Source organism: Sander lucioperca, chromosome 17 (genome assembly GCF_008315115.2).
Source record: "Sander lucioperca isolate FBNREF2018 chromosome 17, SLUC_FBN_1.2, whole genome shotgun sequence".
In the NCBI taxonomy this organism is placed as follows: domain Eukaryota; kingdom Metazoa; phylum Chordata; class Actinopteri; order Perciformes; family Percidae; genus Sander; species Sander lucioperca.
Window position 1 is genome coordinate 11519786 of NC_050189.1, and position 14199 is coordinate 11533984.

General features: G+C 40.7%; 1 protein-coding gene across 1 annotated transcript; it reads right to left on the bottom strand.

Moving 5' to 3' along the window:
* Positions 1-35: 35 nt before the first annotated feature.
* LOC116060404 (NLR family CARD domain-containing protein 3-like) lies at positions 36-8004 on the bottom strand. Its single transcript, XM_031313941.2, has 9 exons — positions 7873-8004; positions 7635-7739; positions 7106-7210; positions 5216-5397; positions 2808-4593; positions 2549-2722; positions 1877-2050; positions 857-903; positions 36-610 (listed from the first exon to the last, which is right to left on the bottom strand). Exons 1-9 carry the CDS (start codon positions 7929-7931, stop codon positions 81-83), a joined length of 3162 nt encoding a protein of 1053 aa, XP_031169801.2. The 5' UTR covers positions 7932-8004; the 3' UTR covers positions 36-80.
* Between the last annotated feature and the right edge of the window lie 6195 nt (positions 8005-14199).

The following is a 14199-nucleotide window of genomic DNA, read 5'->3' on the forward strand; positions in this document are numbered from 1 at the left end:
GGACAGAAAAATTCAGCCCGATCCGGACTCTAGTGTGAATGCAGTGAAAGTTTAGCTAGCTATGTGTTGATTGAGCTATTTTAGCCGACAAAAAATGCGGAAGAGGAATGAGTGTGAAGTTCAACGGCGGGATAGAGGGGCTCAATGAACCTTTCTTTGAAGGTATGAAGGTGGGTCCGACTGTCAGAGGAGACTCTGTAGAAGGACAGAGTGCCAGCCGGCCAATCCAGATACACCCCCACCCGACTGGAGCGCGAGCAAAGGGAAGATACATTGACACTCTTGTTGCTGTGCTGAACAAAACAACCTTCATCAGAGCACATCAGACACCAAGACTTGTCGTTGCGCCCTAGCTTGCTATCGCTCCCATCCCCTTTCCTGCCAATGCTTCTGTATGTTAACCCGATGTTGAAGGGCTCCTCCACCTCCACCTCCCAGTAGCAGCGCCCATCTAGACCCTGTTCACACAGCACCTGCTGGCAGAGATCGAACCTTTCCAGATGAGGGGGATATGGCTGCTCATCTTTCACCCAGGTCACCTTTCTGTTCCCGTCAGAGAGAAGGAGGTTCTTGTGGGCTGTGTTGGGGTCCCAAGTGAGATCACAGGCGTCTGGAAGTAAAGAAACCCTTTGTTTCAGGAGCATAGACTGTAATTATATAGCTGGGCAGCAAGTAACAAAGAAATTCTTTAGAAAAGGTGCCTTCCCTCCAGGAAAAATTATCAATATTCATGTTCTTATTTAAAAAGGCAAAAACTTAGTAGACAGTAGAAACAATTCATTTAAATTACTTTTTTGCAAAGTATCTCTGTGGTCAAAACATTCAACAAATGTCCAGGTTTTCCACTGAAACTTACATTTCTTGAATCCCTGTTTCATCCGTTGACTTCCACCATGTTCAACACTGTAAAGAGAAATGACCATCAGATAAAGAACAACCATTTAACTGACACTGTGTTTCTCTCAAATCCTTTGCTTTCAGATCAACACAATTTCAAGGTGTGCACCTAAGATAAGTGTAACCAATTCCATATCCGACCAAATGTCTCCCCTTTTGTTCCTGATTTATGGTGTTGAATAATGGCCAGAAAATATTTTGATGTTGCAGTGTCACAAACTGGACGATCCCAGGCGAGCCCCAGTAGCGGAGTGGCAATCGGGAGAGTCAGGACTTTTACCGCTGGGCCGGTAGTGTTTCGAGGCCGCGAGGGCCGGTCTGATACATTGCAAGTTCTTAGCAACACCATCCGGCGGCCTGGTGTGCAGCCGCTGCCCGCTGGTCAAACTGTGCGGCTGGCCGCAGCAGCCTCTTATTTCAGTACAAACAAAGGCTAATCAGAAAGCACTAACAGTCACAACGATGTCTAGGATTTTCAGAAATATAGGGGGGTCAGTGAGCGGCCCCTCCCCAAATGGCATAGCCCTGGACGGCCTATGACGTAAAGCCATCGAACACCTCTTTTTTTCCTCTATCGGTAACGTTAACAGACAGTGTGTGAGTCTATTGATGGAAAGACAAAAAAGTTTTGGTTGAATCCGTAGCAGTGTGTAGCCTACTGTCTTGAGCAACCAAAGCTAGAAGTACACATTGGGTTATAAAAACATTACACCTACTCAGTTCAAAACTCGGACCCTCCACTCGCCTTTTCTGGAACCTGTAAGGTAGGTCAGTGGCTTTTCTTTTCTCAATTTGGCCGGCTGTCACATAAGTTAGCTTGGCAGTCAGTTCCAATGCGCTACTTGCGTTGGGCTAGTGTGGATCGTGTTGCTGTGCTGTGTGTTGTTCATTCGTTCACGTTCATTGCGTTAGCAAGAATAGGACGTATGAATGAAAAACCCAAAAGTATTAAATTCTGGTACTCTAGCTTTATAATTACTTGAGTACGTTGAGCTTGTTTTGTGGATCATTCTTCAGCTCAGAGAGCAGCTTCTCTCCTGATTCTCCCAGATTGTTGTAGCTCAGGTCCAGCTCTGTCAGATGGGAAGGGTTGGACTTCAGAGCTGTGGCCAGATAATCACATCCTTCCTCTGTGACCTGACAACCTGACAGACTGAGAAAACACAGGGTTTGGTTTATTAGCATGCAGGAGTGGCAGGAGAAAATGAGGTTTGACATTAAATGAGAGTTTGATGGTGGAAGTACTGAAGCTGGAAGCTTCGTGGCCCAGCTCAGACTGAAGGAGAAACAGTCAGAGACTGTGGAAAGAATGAACTCTGCTATGTAAACGTCAAACCCTGCTGTGCTGTGGTTTTGTTCTTTACGACATGGATCAAAGATTTGTTGCTGTGTTTTAGTTGTTAACATTATGTAATGATGTTAGTCTTCACAGGGTGTTTATTTTGAAAATGTAGCGGATGCTCTAGCCATTGTGCTTCCTGCTTGGCCTGTCGAATGCCCTACAGCTCCATCAAAAATAGACATGGCTCGTATTTTTAGTGTAGCAGAGCAGAAGGCCGCTATTGGGATGCTACCGCGAGCATTGTCTTGAGTGGCCACTATTGCTGCAGAACTCAGCATAGACGCACCTGGTGGAATTTATAGGTAATACCTCAGTGTCTTCAGTCTGCAGCATTGACTCGACAGTCCATCACAGAGCAGCTCCACTCCTGAATCTTTCAGGTCATTGTTGCTCAGATCCAGATCTCTCAGAGCTGAGTAGGGGAACTTGAGACCAAAGGCCAGATGTTCGACCCATTCTTCAGTCACTCTGCAGTCTGCCAGTCTAGGGGTGGATAATACGGTTATAATGTGATAAAAATAAAGGTGCAACCAGATTATGTTAGATATTACAGAGAAGGTAAACTTACATGGCCTTTCTGCTGGTCGTCACAGCTGGTATCAGCCTCCTTCGACCTTCATCTGATGTGTTGTAACTTTTCAAGTCCAACACATCCAGATCATCTTTCGATACCTGCAGCATGTAGGCCAGCGCAGAGCAGTGCAGTGGAGTCAGCTCGGTTTTTGAACGCTCTGACAGTTTGAGATATTCCTGCATCTCGTTTTTGACTTTGTTGTCTCTCATCTCGACCATGGTCTGGAAGAGGTTGATGCAACTGTCTGGAGAGAGGGCCTTTCTTCGGATGGCTTTGAGGTGAGTCAGGATTTTCTTGTTGGTATCTTGGCTTGGGTCTGGTGATGTCAGCAGACCCTGAAGGACTCTCCGGTTGGTTTCTGCCATGAGGCCTAGGAGGAATCGCAAGAAGAAGTCTAGATGGCCGTTCTTCTTCTCCAACACTTTGTCAACGGTCATCTTCAGAAGATCAAGTAAGGTATGTTCTTTGTCCTTCAGATCGAGGAAGTTGCCGAGCTCTTTTGTATTCTTGTTTGTGAAACAGTCATAGACAAAAAGAGCAGCAAAGAACTCCTGTATGGTCAGGTGCACAAAGAAGAAGATCTTTTTCTGGGAAAAGACTTCTTCTTCCCTAAGAACTGCACTGCAAAATCCAGAGTAGACGGATGCCTCTCGTATGTCAATGCCACAGTCTTCCAGGTCTTCATCGTAGAAGATGAGGTTGTTCTTCTGCAGCTGAACAAACGCAAGCTTGCCAAGTTTCAGAAGAAATTCCTTGTGTGTCTTCAGAAGTCTCTCTTTGTTTATCTCAGTCTTCTTGTCATATTTTCTGCTTCTGCGTTTTGTCTGGACAAACAGGAAATGTGCCATCATCTCTGTGAGAGTTTGGGGAGTCTCAGCTTTCTCTTCTCCCCCAAAGATCTCCTGAAATAATACGGCCGAAATCCAGCAGAAGATCGGGATCTGGCACATGACGTCAAGACTCTGTGAAGAGTGAATGTGTGAAATGATTCTGTCAGCAAGACTCAAGTCATTACTGAATCTCCTCCTGAAGTATTCTTCTTTTTGTGGGTCACTGAACCCTCTTATCTCCGTCACCATGTCAACAAACTCTGCAGGGATCTGATTGGCTGCTGCCGGACGGGATGTTATCCACAGTTTAGCATCAGGAAGAAGGTTTCCCTGGATGAGGTTCACTAGGAGATTACCAACAGATGTTACTTCACTGACAGATGTTACCGGCTTGTTCTCAAAGTCCAGTGGAAGTCTGCTTTCATCCAGGCCGTCCAGGATCACGATAACTCTGGCTTTGACGAAATCTTCTGAATGTTTCAGATCATTGAGCGCAGGATGATAATCAGTCAGGAGCTCAATCAAGCTTTTGTTTTCTGTACTCAGATTCAGCTCTCGGAAAGCAAGATTGAAAACAAAATCAATGTCCTGGTTAGCTCTCTCCTCGGCCCAATCAAGAATGAATTTCTGCACAGAAAATGATTTTCCAATTCCTGCAACGCCCTTCGTCAGGACTGTTCTGGGGGGTTTCTCTTGGCCATGTGACGGTGTGAAGATGTTATAGAGGTTGATATATTTTTCTGCAGATTGTTGTTTTTTCAATGGACGTTTGATGTGTCTGAACGATTGTTCTTCATGTGGCCCTTCACTCTCTCCAGGGTTGATGAAGAGTGTGGTGTAGATTGTGTTCAGGGGATTCTTTTGGTCACCCAAACCTTCAGATGTCCAAGTAAATTTGTTCTGCGTTGCTTTTCTGTGATTTTTCTTTGCATTCAAAAGATGGCTGCCCCCTGTAACAATCACATGCATGCTTGCAAATTAAAATATTTCAACAGTGATGATGACGTATTAATCTTTTACTTGCATTAACTGTAGTAGTAGTTCATGTAAAATAGGGTGTCACGATTCTCCAAATCCAAGTTTTCAATTTAAACCTTTTTTTTCAGCTGGGACGTCAATGTCACAATAACATCCCCAAAATGGCAGAACGATACTTTCCAACAACAGTTTAAGTTTCTCAGAGTTTACGAGGTTCACATGAATGCACCATTAGTTTACCGAGGTGTGCATGAATGCACCATGGAGTCGCATCGGAGCCCACAGGCTTTACGTTGTTTGTATCCATAACTCACTCACGGGGAAGGCAAAATATTGCCACACGGTGACTTCAGGGAAGCAGGAGGATTTTCCAGTTCTTTTGTAACGATAGCCTGTATCTTCAGCTGCATGCTGCCAGCCGTTAAGCTACGCTGTGTCTGTTGTTTTTTTCTTCAGACGTGAACAAGTAGACGGAGGTGGAGAGAGAGAGAAAATAATGGGGGAATCGCCGAACCTGCTTTCGGTTTCGATAGACTCAATCTAAAGCTCAGTTTCAAATTAAAATCATGACACCTCTAATGTATTTAAACTTACTAGTGTCTTCCTCAGTATCTTTCTGGTGTCTGGGATCTTTTCTGTGTTTCTTTCCACACTTTGCACAGAGGTTGTCTGAGCTGACACACTGTTTGCATGACCAGTGTCCACAGGTCAAACGGACTGGATCACTCAAAGCCTCCATACACATCGGACAGCTGGACGGTTCCCCAGTCTGCTCGCTGTAAGGTGATAAAAACTTGACACGTTAGTCCTGCCAGAAGTGTGTCAGTGGTCAGTGGACAGATCTGCACGTTTTCATTAGTTTCAAACTTTCCTGGATGACTCCAGCATGTGTGTGGTATTTTTTTCTTTTTTTTTACATTTTTGAGTTCCTGTAATTTACGACATTCATTCAGTCATTCTCTGCGTCAAACTGCTTTACAGAATTCATCTTTGATTAACCTTAATGTGTTTAGATGCGATGTGTTTCACGACCAGTCAAACAACGAACGCCGTGCTTGAGCTATGTTACTTTATACTGGTTACACGGCGCCTGCCGGTATACGTGAACGGTACTCTTTCTAAACTATCTTTTTAATAAACTGTCTGTACACTTACAAAGTTCTCAATGCTTCGGTTTACATGTAGGGACCCTCATTATGCTACCGTGGAAGTGTGGTGCTATTTTGAGCCTTGTTAGTGGTATAGAAATAGCGATTTCTTTTTACTTTTTCTGTGCCCCGTTGACTAGCGTTATAAGGTAATTAGCGGTTTGCGCTAAAACTGGTCACATTCGATTAGCATGAAACCACATCCCAGGGAACGGTCGACTCGGTACACGTGTTATTAACCCCGGATTTGTCCTTTAAATGAGGCACTGAAATCTGCGTTGTCATTCGGACCGGTAGATACCGATCGTTTAGAAACCAGGTTTCGGTACACAACCCTGTCTGGCGTTAGGAACCTGTCATAGACAGTTAAAGAATGGACCAATAGATGCCGTTGCTCTGGACGGAGACCAGTGAAGTCGATTAGAAGACTTTTCCGGTGATGGCTGAGGGTTACTGCGCAGCCTCAAACTGAGAGAGACAATGTAAATGTGCCGTGAGCAACCTGTCTGAAAGTTGTAAGTCTTCTGGTAGCTGTGCCAAGAGAAATCTCAATCATTCCCAATCTAGCAGAGACGGAGAGCGTAGGTATATGTAAGGAGATAACATAGGCACAGGCTAATTATTGATCACTAAAATGCTAGTTTACATTAGTAATTAAACTTAAACAGCTAATGTAAGTCGACACTGCCTGCGAGCTTCTCCTGTACTATACGGTAATTTGTCTACTATGCAACACAATCGTTAGCCTATTTTTATAAAAACGTCTGCTACGGAGCCATAACGTGAGGTACAAGGTAATGGAGCCTTTTGTACATTGTCGTGTTTCTTTAGAAATAAACAATGGACAAATAGAGTCTTTAAACGCTTCAGATGTAAAGTTATTCGCTGTCAAAGTGACGCCAAAATGAATGAGAGTCAATGGAATGCTAACGGGAGGTGAGGGTTAGGTAGCATCAAAATGGCGCCATAGGAGCTACGCTTTCCAGACGCTCGCTTACCTCCTTGGAAACGGTATGTACCAGTGGAATACAAGCAGTATAGCACACGGGACCAGCATATGCTGCTGTACCACATATCATCAGCCACTTTTCGATCTCGGTGCTACCGAGTTTTGTAGGAATAATATATACATAAGTCTACTATGTAGAAAACTTTTTAAAGTGTGTGTTTATACTTTGTGAATGTTTTTTAAATGTTGAGTTGCTGTAACTTAAAATTGATTCAGTCATTCTTTGCATGAAACTGCTTAACGGAAGAAATCACTGAATAACCTTTATGTATGTTTTTAGATGTAATATACTGTATTTTGTTTACACAATACATTCCATTTGATTACCTCTGTGTCTTTTCATAACCAAATGTGAGCGGCTGGTACATGGACGCATCACTTTTCATAGAGACAACACTGGGAGCTGTCGGCTCATCTCCCCTCGACCGTGAACTAAAAAGAGAAATCGTTTTACTCATGTTAACCTTTGCATCTCAGTGACTCATTCAGCAACCAGGAAGACATCTATAACATACAAATTGTGTATTAATAGACCTGCAAAGATGAATAGATTAGTTGTCAACTATTAAATTAATCTGCAACTATTTTGATTGAGTCATTTTTTATCCAAAGAAAAGTAAATCTTCTCTGATTCCAGCTTGTTAAATGTGAATATGATCTAGTTTCTTCTCTCCTCTGTGACAGTAAACTGAATATCTTTGAGTTGTGGACAAAACGAGATATTTGAGGACGTCATCTTGGGCTTTGGGGAAACACTGATCCACATTTTTCACCATTTTCTGACATTTTATAGACCAAACAACTAACCCATTCAACCATGCAGCCCTAGTTAATAGTGCACAAAGTTTAGGATTACCGTTTTAACTCGTTAACACCAAATGTGAGCGGCTGGTACATGGACGCATCACTCTTCATAGAGACAACGCTGGGAGCTGCGGTCTCAGCTTCACTCGTCTGTGAACTTTTAAGAGAAGAGATTGATTTACTAAAAAAGGTGTTTGTAGTTCTTCTGCACCATACAACTTTATTTACAGTGTGTTTTCTCTTGTTTATGACATCACATCTTTCCATTTATGATCGGCTGTAGACATTACCTCATTGGCTCTTCAGACGAAGAGGTGGATCGCTTCCTCATCTTCCTCTTCTCAGCCATGTCTACTGCTGCAGCTGAAACACAACTACAGGAAGTCAAAACACTTTTTAAGACTTGTGTAAAGGACTTGAGCATGGATAGCATTTATTTGTTAATTTTCAATGTTACGTTTCCACGCTAACAGGCAGATATAATCAACGGAAATGCATTTTGAAATAACATTTTATTTGTCTAATCTAGAATAAAACTTTTGCTTTTGAACTAAATGTCTCCCAGTTTAACTAGAAATCCACCAAAACCACACAGCTAACATCCTGCGGTCTGAGCATGAGAGGAAATGCTCCTCAATGTTCACAAACACTAAAAACTACTAAAGGGTTTTCCTATAGTAGTAAAGTTTGAAAACTGCCCGGTCATGTCAGAATTTATTGGCTTCATTTCTGATGAAGTCATTCCTTTGTGATCAAATGTTTCCGAAACCTTTTTGTCACTTTGCTACGCACTCAGTTTTTTCAGATTTTTCTTTGGCTGAATGTTTGTATTTGTATTATAGTCTGTCCTCTGCATTGATTGTCTTGGATTTAGTTTTAATATGAGCTGGAGTCTGATTCCTTAGAGAGAACAGACTTGGCCAATAAATAAATTTAGAGTCTGATAAGGGATCAGAGAAATGTGTTTTCTGTTAACTATAATATATAACTATAAATATATATATATATATAAACACACTGAAACATTTACAACAATTTTACAATATGCACAGCGATTAAATATGTTTAAACTTATAAACGATTACTTACAAGTTTGTCCAACGGCCTTTACTACCTTCTTTGTTCAGTGTTTTAGCAATAAGTCTATACAGATGTTTCTGATTGGCCGTTAAAAAAGGAAGTAAGAGTCAACTGACACCTACTTCCTGTTAATAGATGTTGATACCATAAATAAAGGTAGTTGATACAGCCACTTGGACTGTGTCAGTGTCTGTCTGCTTCAGTTCAGTTCATTTAAGAAGGAGAAAGTGCACATTTATAAAACTGACAGAATAAACCAAAAGGCTGTTTTTCATCTGTAGTCCCCTGGACTCTATATGTTAAAGAAATAAACAAGAAAGAAAGACTAAACAAGCAGAGCTGAACTTCCTCTCTGTTTAATTCTTGCACAGACTTGTAATAATGTGTGATGTTGAAAGCATGTTTTAAAATCATTTCACAATAGCCTATTTATTTATTATGTCCCAACCAGCAGCGGCAGATGGCCGCCCAACAAGAGCCTGGGTCTGTCTGAGGTTTCTGCCCAAAAGGAAGTTTTTCCTCACCACTGTTGCACCAAATGCTTGCTCTTGGGGGAATTGTTGGGTCTTTGTAAATTATAGAGTGGTCTAGACCTACTGTATCTGCAAAGTGTCTTGAGAGGAGTGGACTCTTTTTACGATTTGATATTATAAATAAAATTGAATTTAGCTGAAATTAAATTTAATTGCTTGATCATATTTACTGATACAGACAAATAGAACAGAATGTGTCTTATTTTATCAGTAATTATGATCAAACAAAAGGTCAAACAAATGCTATGATAGAAAAACTGTAAAACATCATTAGATAATCTATGTATATATGTCAATCTTTACATATCTAACCCTATAACATATACAACAGAATGAAAATAGCCAAAAACTGAAAACATGTTATGCTACTGTGCTGCAATTTATATGGAAGGAGAATATAAACAAGCTATATGGTCCAGGGGTAACTGCAGGACTCTTCCTCCCTGTCATCTTCATCTGCCTCCTCCTGATCAATCCCTGCCTCTGTCCCTCTCTCTGAATCTGCAGCCTCCTCTTCATCCCTCACAGTCAATTCTTCCTTTCCCTCTTCTCCTGCTCTGACCCACCTGGTCTCTCCAGTTTACTGCCTTCTCCTTCTTGATTTCCCTCCTTCTCTTCCTCCTATGCACTACTCAGAATTTTCTTGGCTGGCAATATCCCCACTTTTACGCTTCAGCTAATCTCTCCAGCTACTCTGGCCTGCAAAAGTCAAGATGTGAAAAGCTCAGTTATCCTTGTATTACATTACACTGTAGGACCCTGTAGCTAATAAGTAGCCTAACAAACATAAAATCAGAAGAGATGTATTACATGCACACAACAGTTATGTTTAGACTATAGCCTTCTTAATCCCATTGTATTTGTTGTTTTCCCAGTTTAACAGTAAAGGATGTCACCTGGTTTAATTTGTGCAGCCTATTGCTGTGATATGTGAGAGGAAGTGGATTTTATAGTAGGCTACTCATTAACTAATCACATACAGATGATCGGTCTCAGCGAGCACTGTGTAGTGTGTTGTAATGTAACGCCACGGAAACGGCGACCCTCTGTAAACGTTATGAATTCAAACATGCCAGTTTGTAATATTTTGTATTATGAAACTAATTATAAAACTAATCAAAGGGCAGAATGCTCTTACAAATCAGCGATTTGACTTTTGCCTAACGTAATAGACCCGCTGTTGTTGATGCTGACTCGCCTTTAGCAGACATTACATTCATTACAAATGTAACTTTAAATTAAACGTGTTTAAACTTCACCTGGGGAAACTGACTCCACCTTCAGAGGCTCTTCATGACCACTCCTAGCGCAAAAAATAACACATTCAATAGGGTTGTAAAGGACACATTATGAGTTGTCTTCTATATGTCTATAACATCTTCCATCTGTGTATTGTATAACGTTTGTGCCTACTCAATAATAAAAAACATGTAGGCTAATAAAGACGTTTTTTGTCCAAAGACTAACAGTGAAATAAAAGAATTCTGCTGTCAAATAAGAGTTCAGCCAAATATATCTTTGTTAGTTAGGACTTATATGTATTAGCGTCATTTTCTTTCTCCAAACTGCGACTTATTTCAGCAATAAAAGGCAGCTCAGCACTTAAACACCTCCGGCCACGAGGAAGTAGGGGATACAGCTACGGTTGGAAGTTAAGCAGAATTACGCTAAAACTCGCTAAATCTATGCTAATATAATAATATCATGTTAATACTTTAAAGTTCCTCGGGAGTGTTTTAATCCAAACCACGATCTTTTTCCTAATCTTAACTGTCGTCGCCGTAGCTGTATCCCTTCTAGCTCAACCTGAGTAATCTACAGACTGCAAACGGCCCGACCCAGACATCAGAATCACCTGATAAATATATAACGACTTACTTTAGTGTAATAGAAAACCCCACTCCTTACTTCCTTTGTCTTTTTCTCAAAATATCTCTGGTCCTCTTAACTGAAGCACGAACCAAATGGTGACGAGGATTACTGCTCTTTTACTTTCACTTTTGTATTTAAACAGACAGGAGATGAATAGATATTTAAATGATGCTTTAAGAGTCACCGGCAAGAATGAAAAACAGCAGTACATATAAAACTAATCTGCTCCAGGCTATTCTGCAAAAATGAGTAGCCTAATGTAAGAGCCACACATTGTATGTTGTTTATTGATTGTTATATTGTGGACTTATTGTAGGCGGTGGGCGTTTTCATCGCGGTTTGAGCGGAAGTGATAACATATTTGTTTGCTTCACCTGTTCAGGTTCTTTGGGTGAGCCTGGGAGCGAACACCTTCTGTTGACTGCCGAACTAACGCACTTATTTCTACTCACAAGGTAACTTTACATTTGGTAACTGCAGTGCTAGTTGCAGTGGTGTAGTCCAGGGTATACGCTGGTATACGGCGTATACCTACTTATTTTTCAGTCAGCATTGCGTATACCCACTTCTAAATCCCCCCTGATGCGCACCATTCAGTAATATCTGTGAGCCAGATTGCCCATTTTTTCCTCAAGGATAGTGAAGCCATGACCCACCCTCCTCTGCCTCTAATTGGCTGGTACTCGCTGCTTTCACTGATTAGATTGGTTAACTTTAGGCATGAGGACTGATGAGCCAATCAGAGGCAGAGTAGGGCGGGTCATGCCGAGGAAAATATCGCTAATACCTCAGGTGCCAGTGAAAAAAAACAAAAAAAACCTCAGGTGCCGGTGCCACTTGACTACGATAACGGCAGCAGACCAAACAACAGATGAAGAAATAACACAAGCGGCGGTGTGCCACCCCAGTTGATGGAAGACATAATTTTGAGGTAAGTTTTAAGGTGGTTTCCAAATGAGTCATTATTTTAAACTACTGGCAAATTGCCAGTGGCAATATGACTGCACATTTAGAGGAGAAGAGATAACACCATGTTTGCCTCATGATAAATACATTTTACATTCATCCAGGCTGCTTGTGTGACCAGTAGTAACTACAAACTGCTCCTAATCAAGTCATGATCATTTTATAATAGTGAGCAAGTAGAAATGACAGATTTTTGGGTAAACTAAATCATAGTCTTACATGTCACTGTTTCTAAAACAGGGCTTTTTTCTGGACTACTTTAAAAAAAAAAAAAAAAAAAAAAAAAAGGTGAAAACTGAGAGTATACCCAATTCTCCAGGGACCACTACACCACTGGCTAGTTGTATTTTACGTGTGGAGGAATAAATCATTGCAATACAATCTGGAGCGTGTCACAGTGTGTTTATGACCTCTGTGTTTAGTCCCTCGTGGCAGCACTTTGTTGGACTGCTTACAGCCAACACCTACTTTTACTTTTGATGCTTAGCTTTTAACATATTTTTGTTAATATTTCTGCACTCTAGGTATTTTTTACATCGTTGTTGTTACATGTTATTGCTATTTTTACTAGTTAATCATCTGAATAACTTCCTCCACCAGTGATGAGCTGACCAAAACCTTCTTTAAAACAAAATCTCTCTTCAAAGGTCCTAAACAGACTAGAAGAGTCAGTAAATTACAGTCAGTCAAACTACATCAGAACCTTATTTTAGTTACAGAAAATGTGCAAATGTAGCTAGACGGTGACATCTAGTGGAAGAAAAAAGGCACAACTAGTCAACATGTGCAGCCTTCACAGGCAGTACAGAACAATGTGTTGACAGAGTACAGAACTGAACTGCATACATTTAGAGTAGCCTAGATGTTGCATTTATTTCATAAGAAAGTTGAGTTTGTAGGGCTCGAGGTGAAATGCAGTTGCAAGAATATGATAGGTGATGCGATTCATATTTTTTGCTTAATTAGTTCATTCTGTTTCTGTCTAACAGCTGCCTGTGATACATCCAGACACAACAGACTTGTGAGTACTTTCTCAGTTCTTCTTTTGTATTTTAATCTTAAATCAGTAGTGAGACAACATAACCGTACATTCTGTGTGTGTATGTTTAAATGTAACTGAACATAAAGTAAGTTAAAGTATAAGTTATCTATCACAGACAACCAGTAGCTGACTACAAATGGGCTTAAATTATATAAAGTCTTTATAAAATGTCTGAAAACAATTGATCCACTTGACAAAACAATCGTTTTCAGCACATTTTGATTTTTAAGAGATAATTTATTCCCCTGGTAGCTCATCCTCAAATCAGAGATCACTTACTTGATTTTAAAATCATCACATTAGATTTCTTGGTCTGGTGTGTGAGGTTAGTGAGACATCTTTCACCACAACATTCAGTAAACACCTTCCTTTATTGACAGGTTACAGGTAAACACTGAGAAATAATCAGAAACATATCAACATTACAACATCTTTCCTTTGCAAATTAAATCTTCACATGTAACTCTGAAGCCCAAATATGAATTAATGGTATATGAGTGCTTGACATGTATTTCTAAGTTATAACACTTCTGAAATATCCCAAATCTGTATTTAAGTCAGCTGTCATCACAGTGACTCAGTTCAGTATTTTGGGATTTTACAATAAGGTGCTTAACATGATTAAACTCTGATTTTAATACAAGATATAATGTAATAAAGTGATGCTGATAAACACAAACAAACAAAACAGCAGTTCAAACCAAAAAATACAAAGATTATGAGAACTTTTATTAACGACGTAGTCAAATTTAATATTGAAATCTGACGCTGGTGCCACAATGTTCTTTTAAAGGAAACCTATTATGCTTTTCTGTATTTTCTGTCATATCTATATATCGATAATATATGGAATGTCAATGCATTCTCACGAATTGGTCCTTATGATATTGTACGAAAATGTATGCACACCAAAACGTGAGATATCCTACGAAATTAGGAGACCGCCAGCTGGTCACGTGACGCCAGCTGGTCACGTGACGCCAGCTGGCTACGAGCTCCATGATGCCGAGCGGCAGTTGCTAGTTGTTTAGGCCCTACAGAGCTCGGTTGTATTAGCAGCAGTTAGTAAATGTGTTTAGCCGAAAATAGGTGACTTTGAGCTGAGACACACACACACACACACA

Bases quoted from the DNA above. Each gene is read 5' to 3' on its own strand.
- LOC116060404 (XM_031313941.2), bottom strand. From the start codon at position 7,931: ATGGCTGAGAAGAGGAAGATGAGGAAGCGATCCACCTCTTCGTCTGAA. The intron at 4,594-5,215 runs GTAAGTTTAAAT...TGATTGTTACAG, and splicing joins AGATACTGAGGAAGACACTA to GGGGCAGCCATCTTTTGAAT. The intron at 2,723-2,807 runs GTAAGTTTACCT...ATCCACCCCTAG, and splicing joins ACGACCAGCAGAAAGGCCAT to ACTGGCAGACTGCAGAGTGA.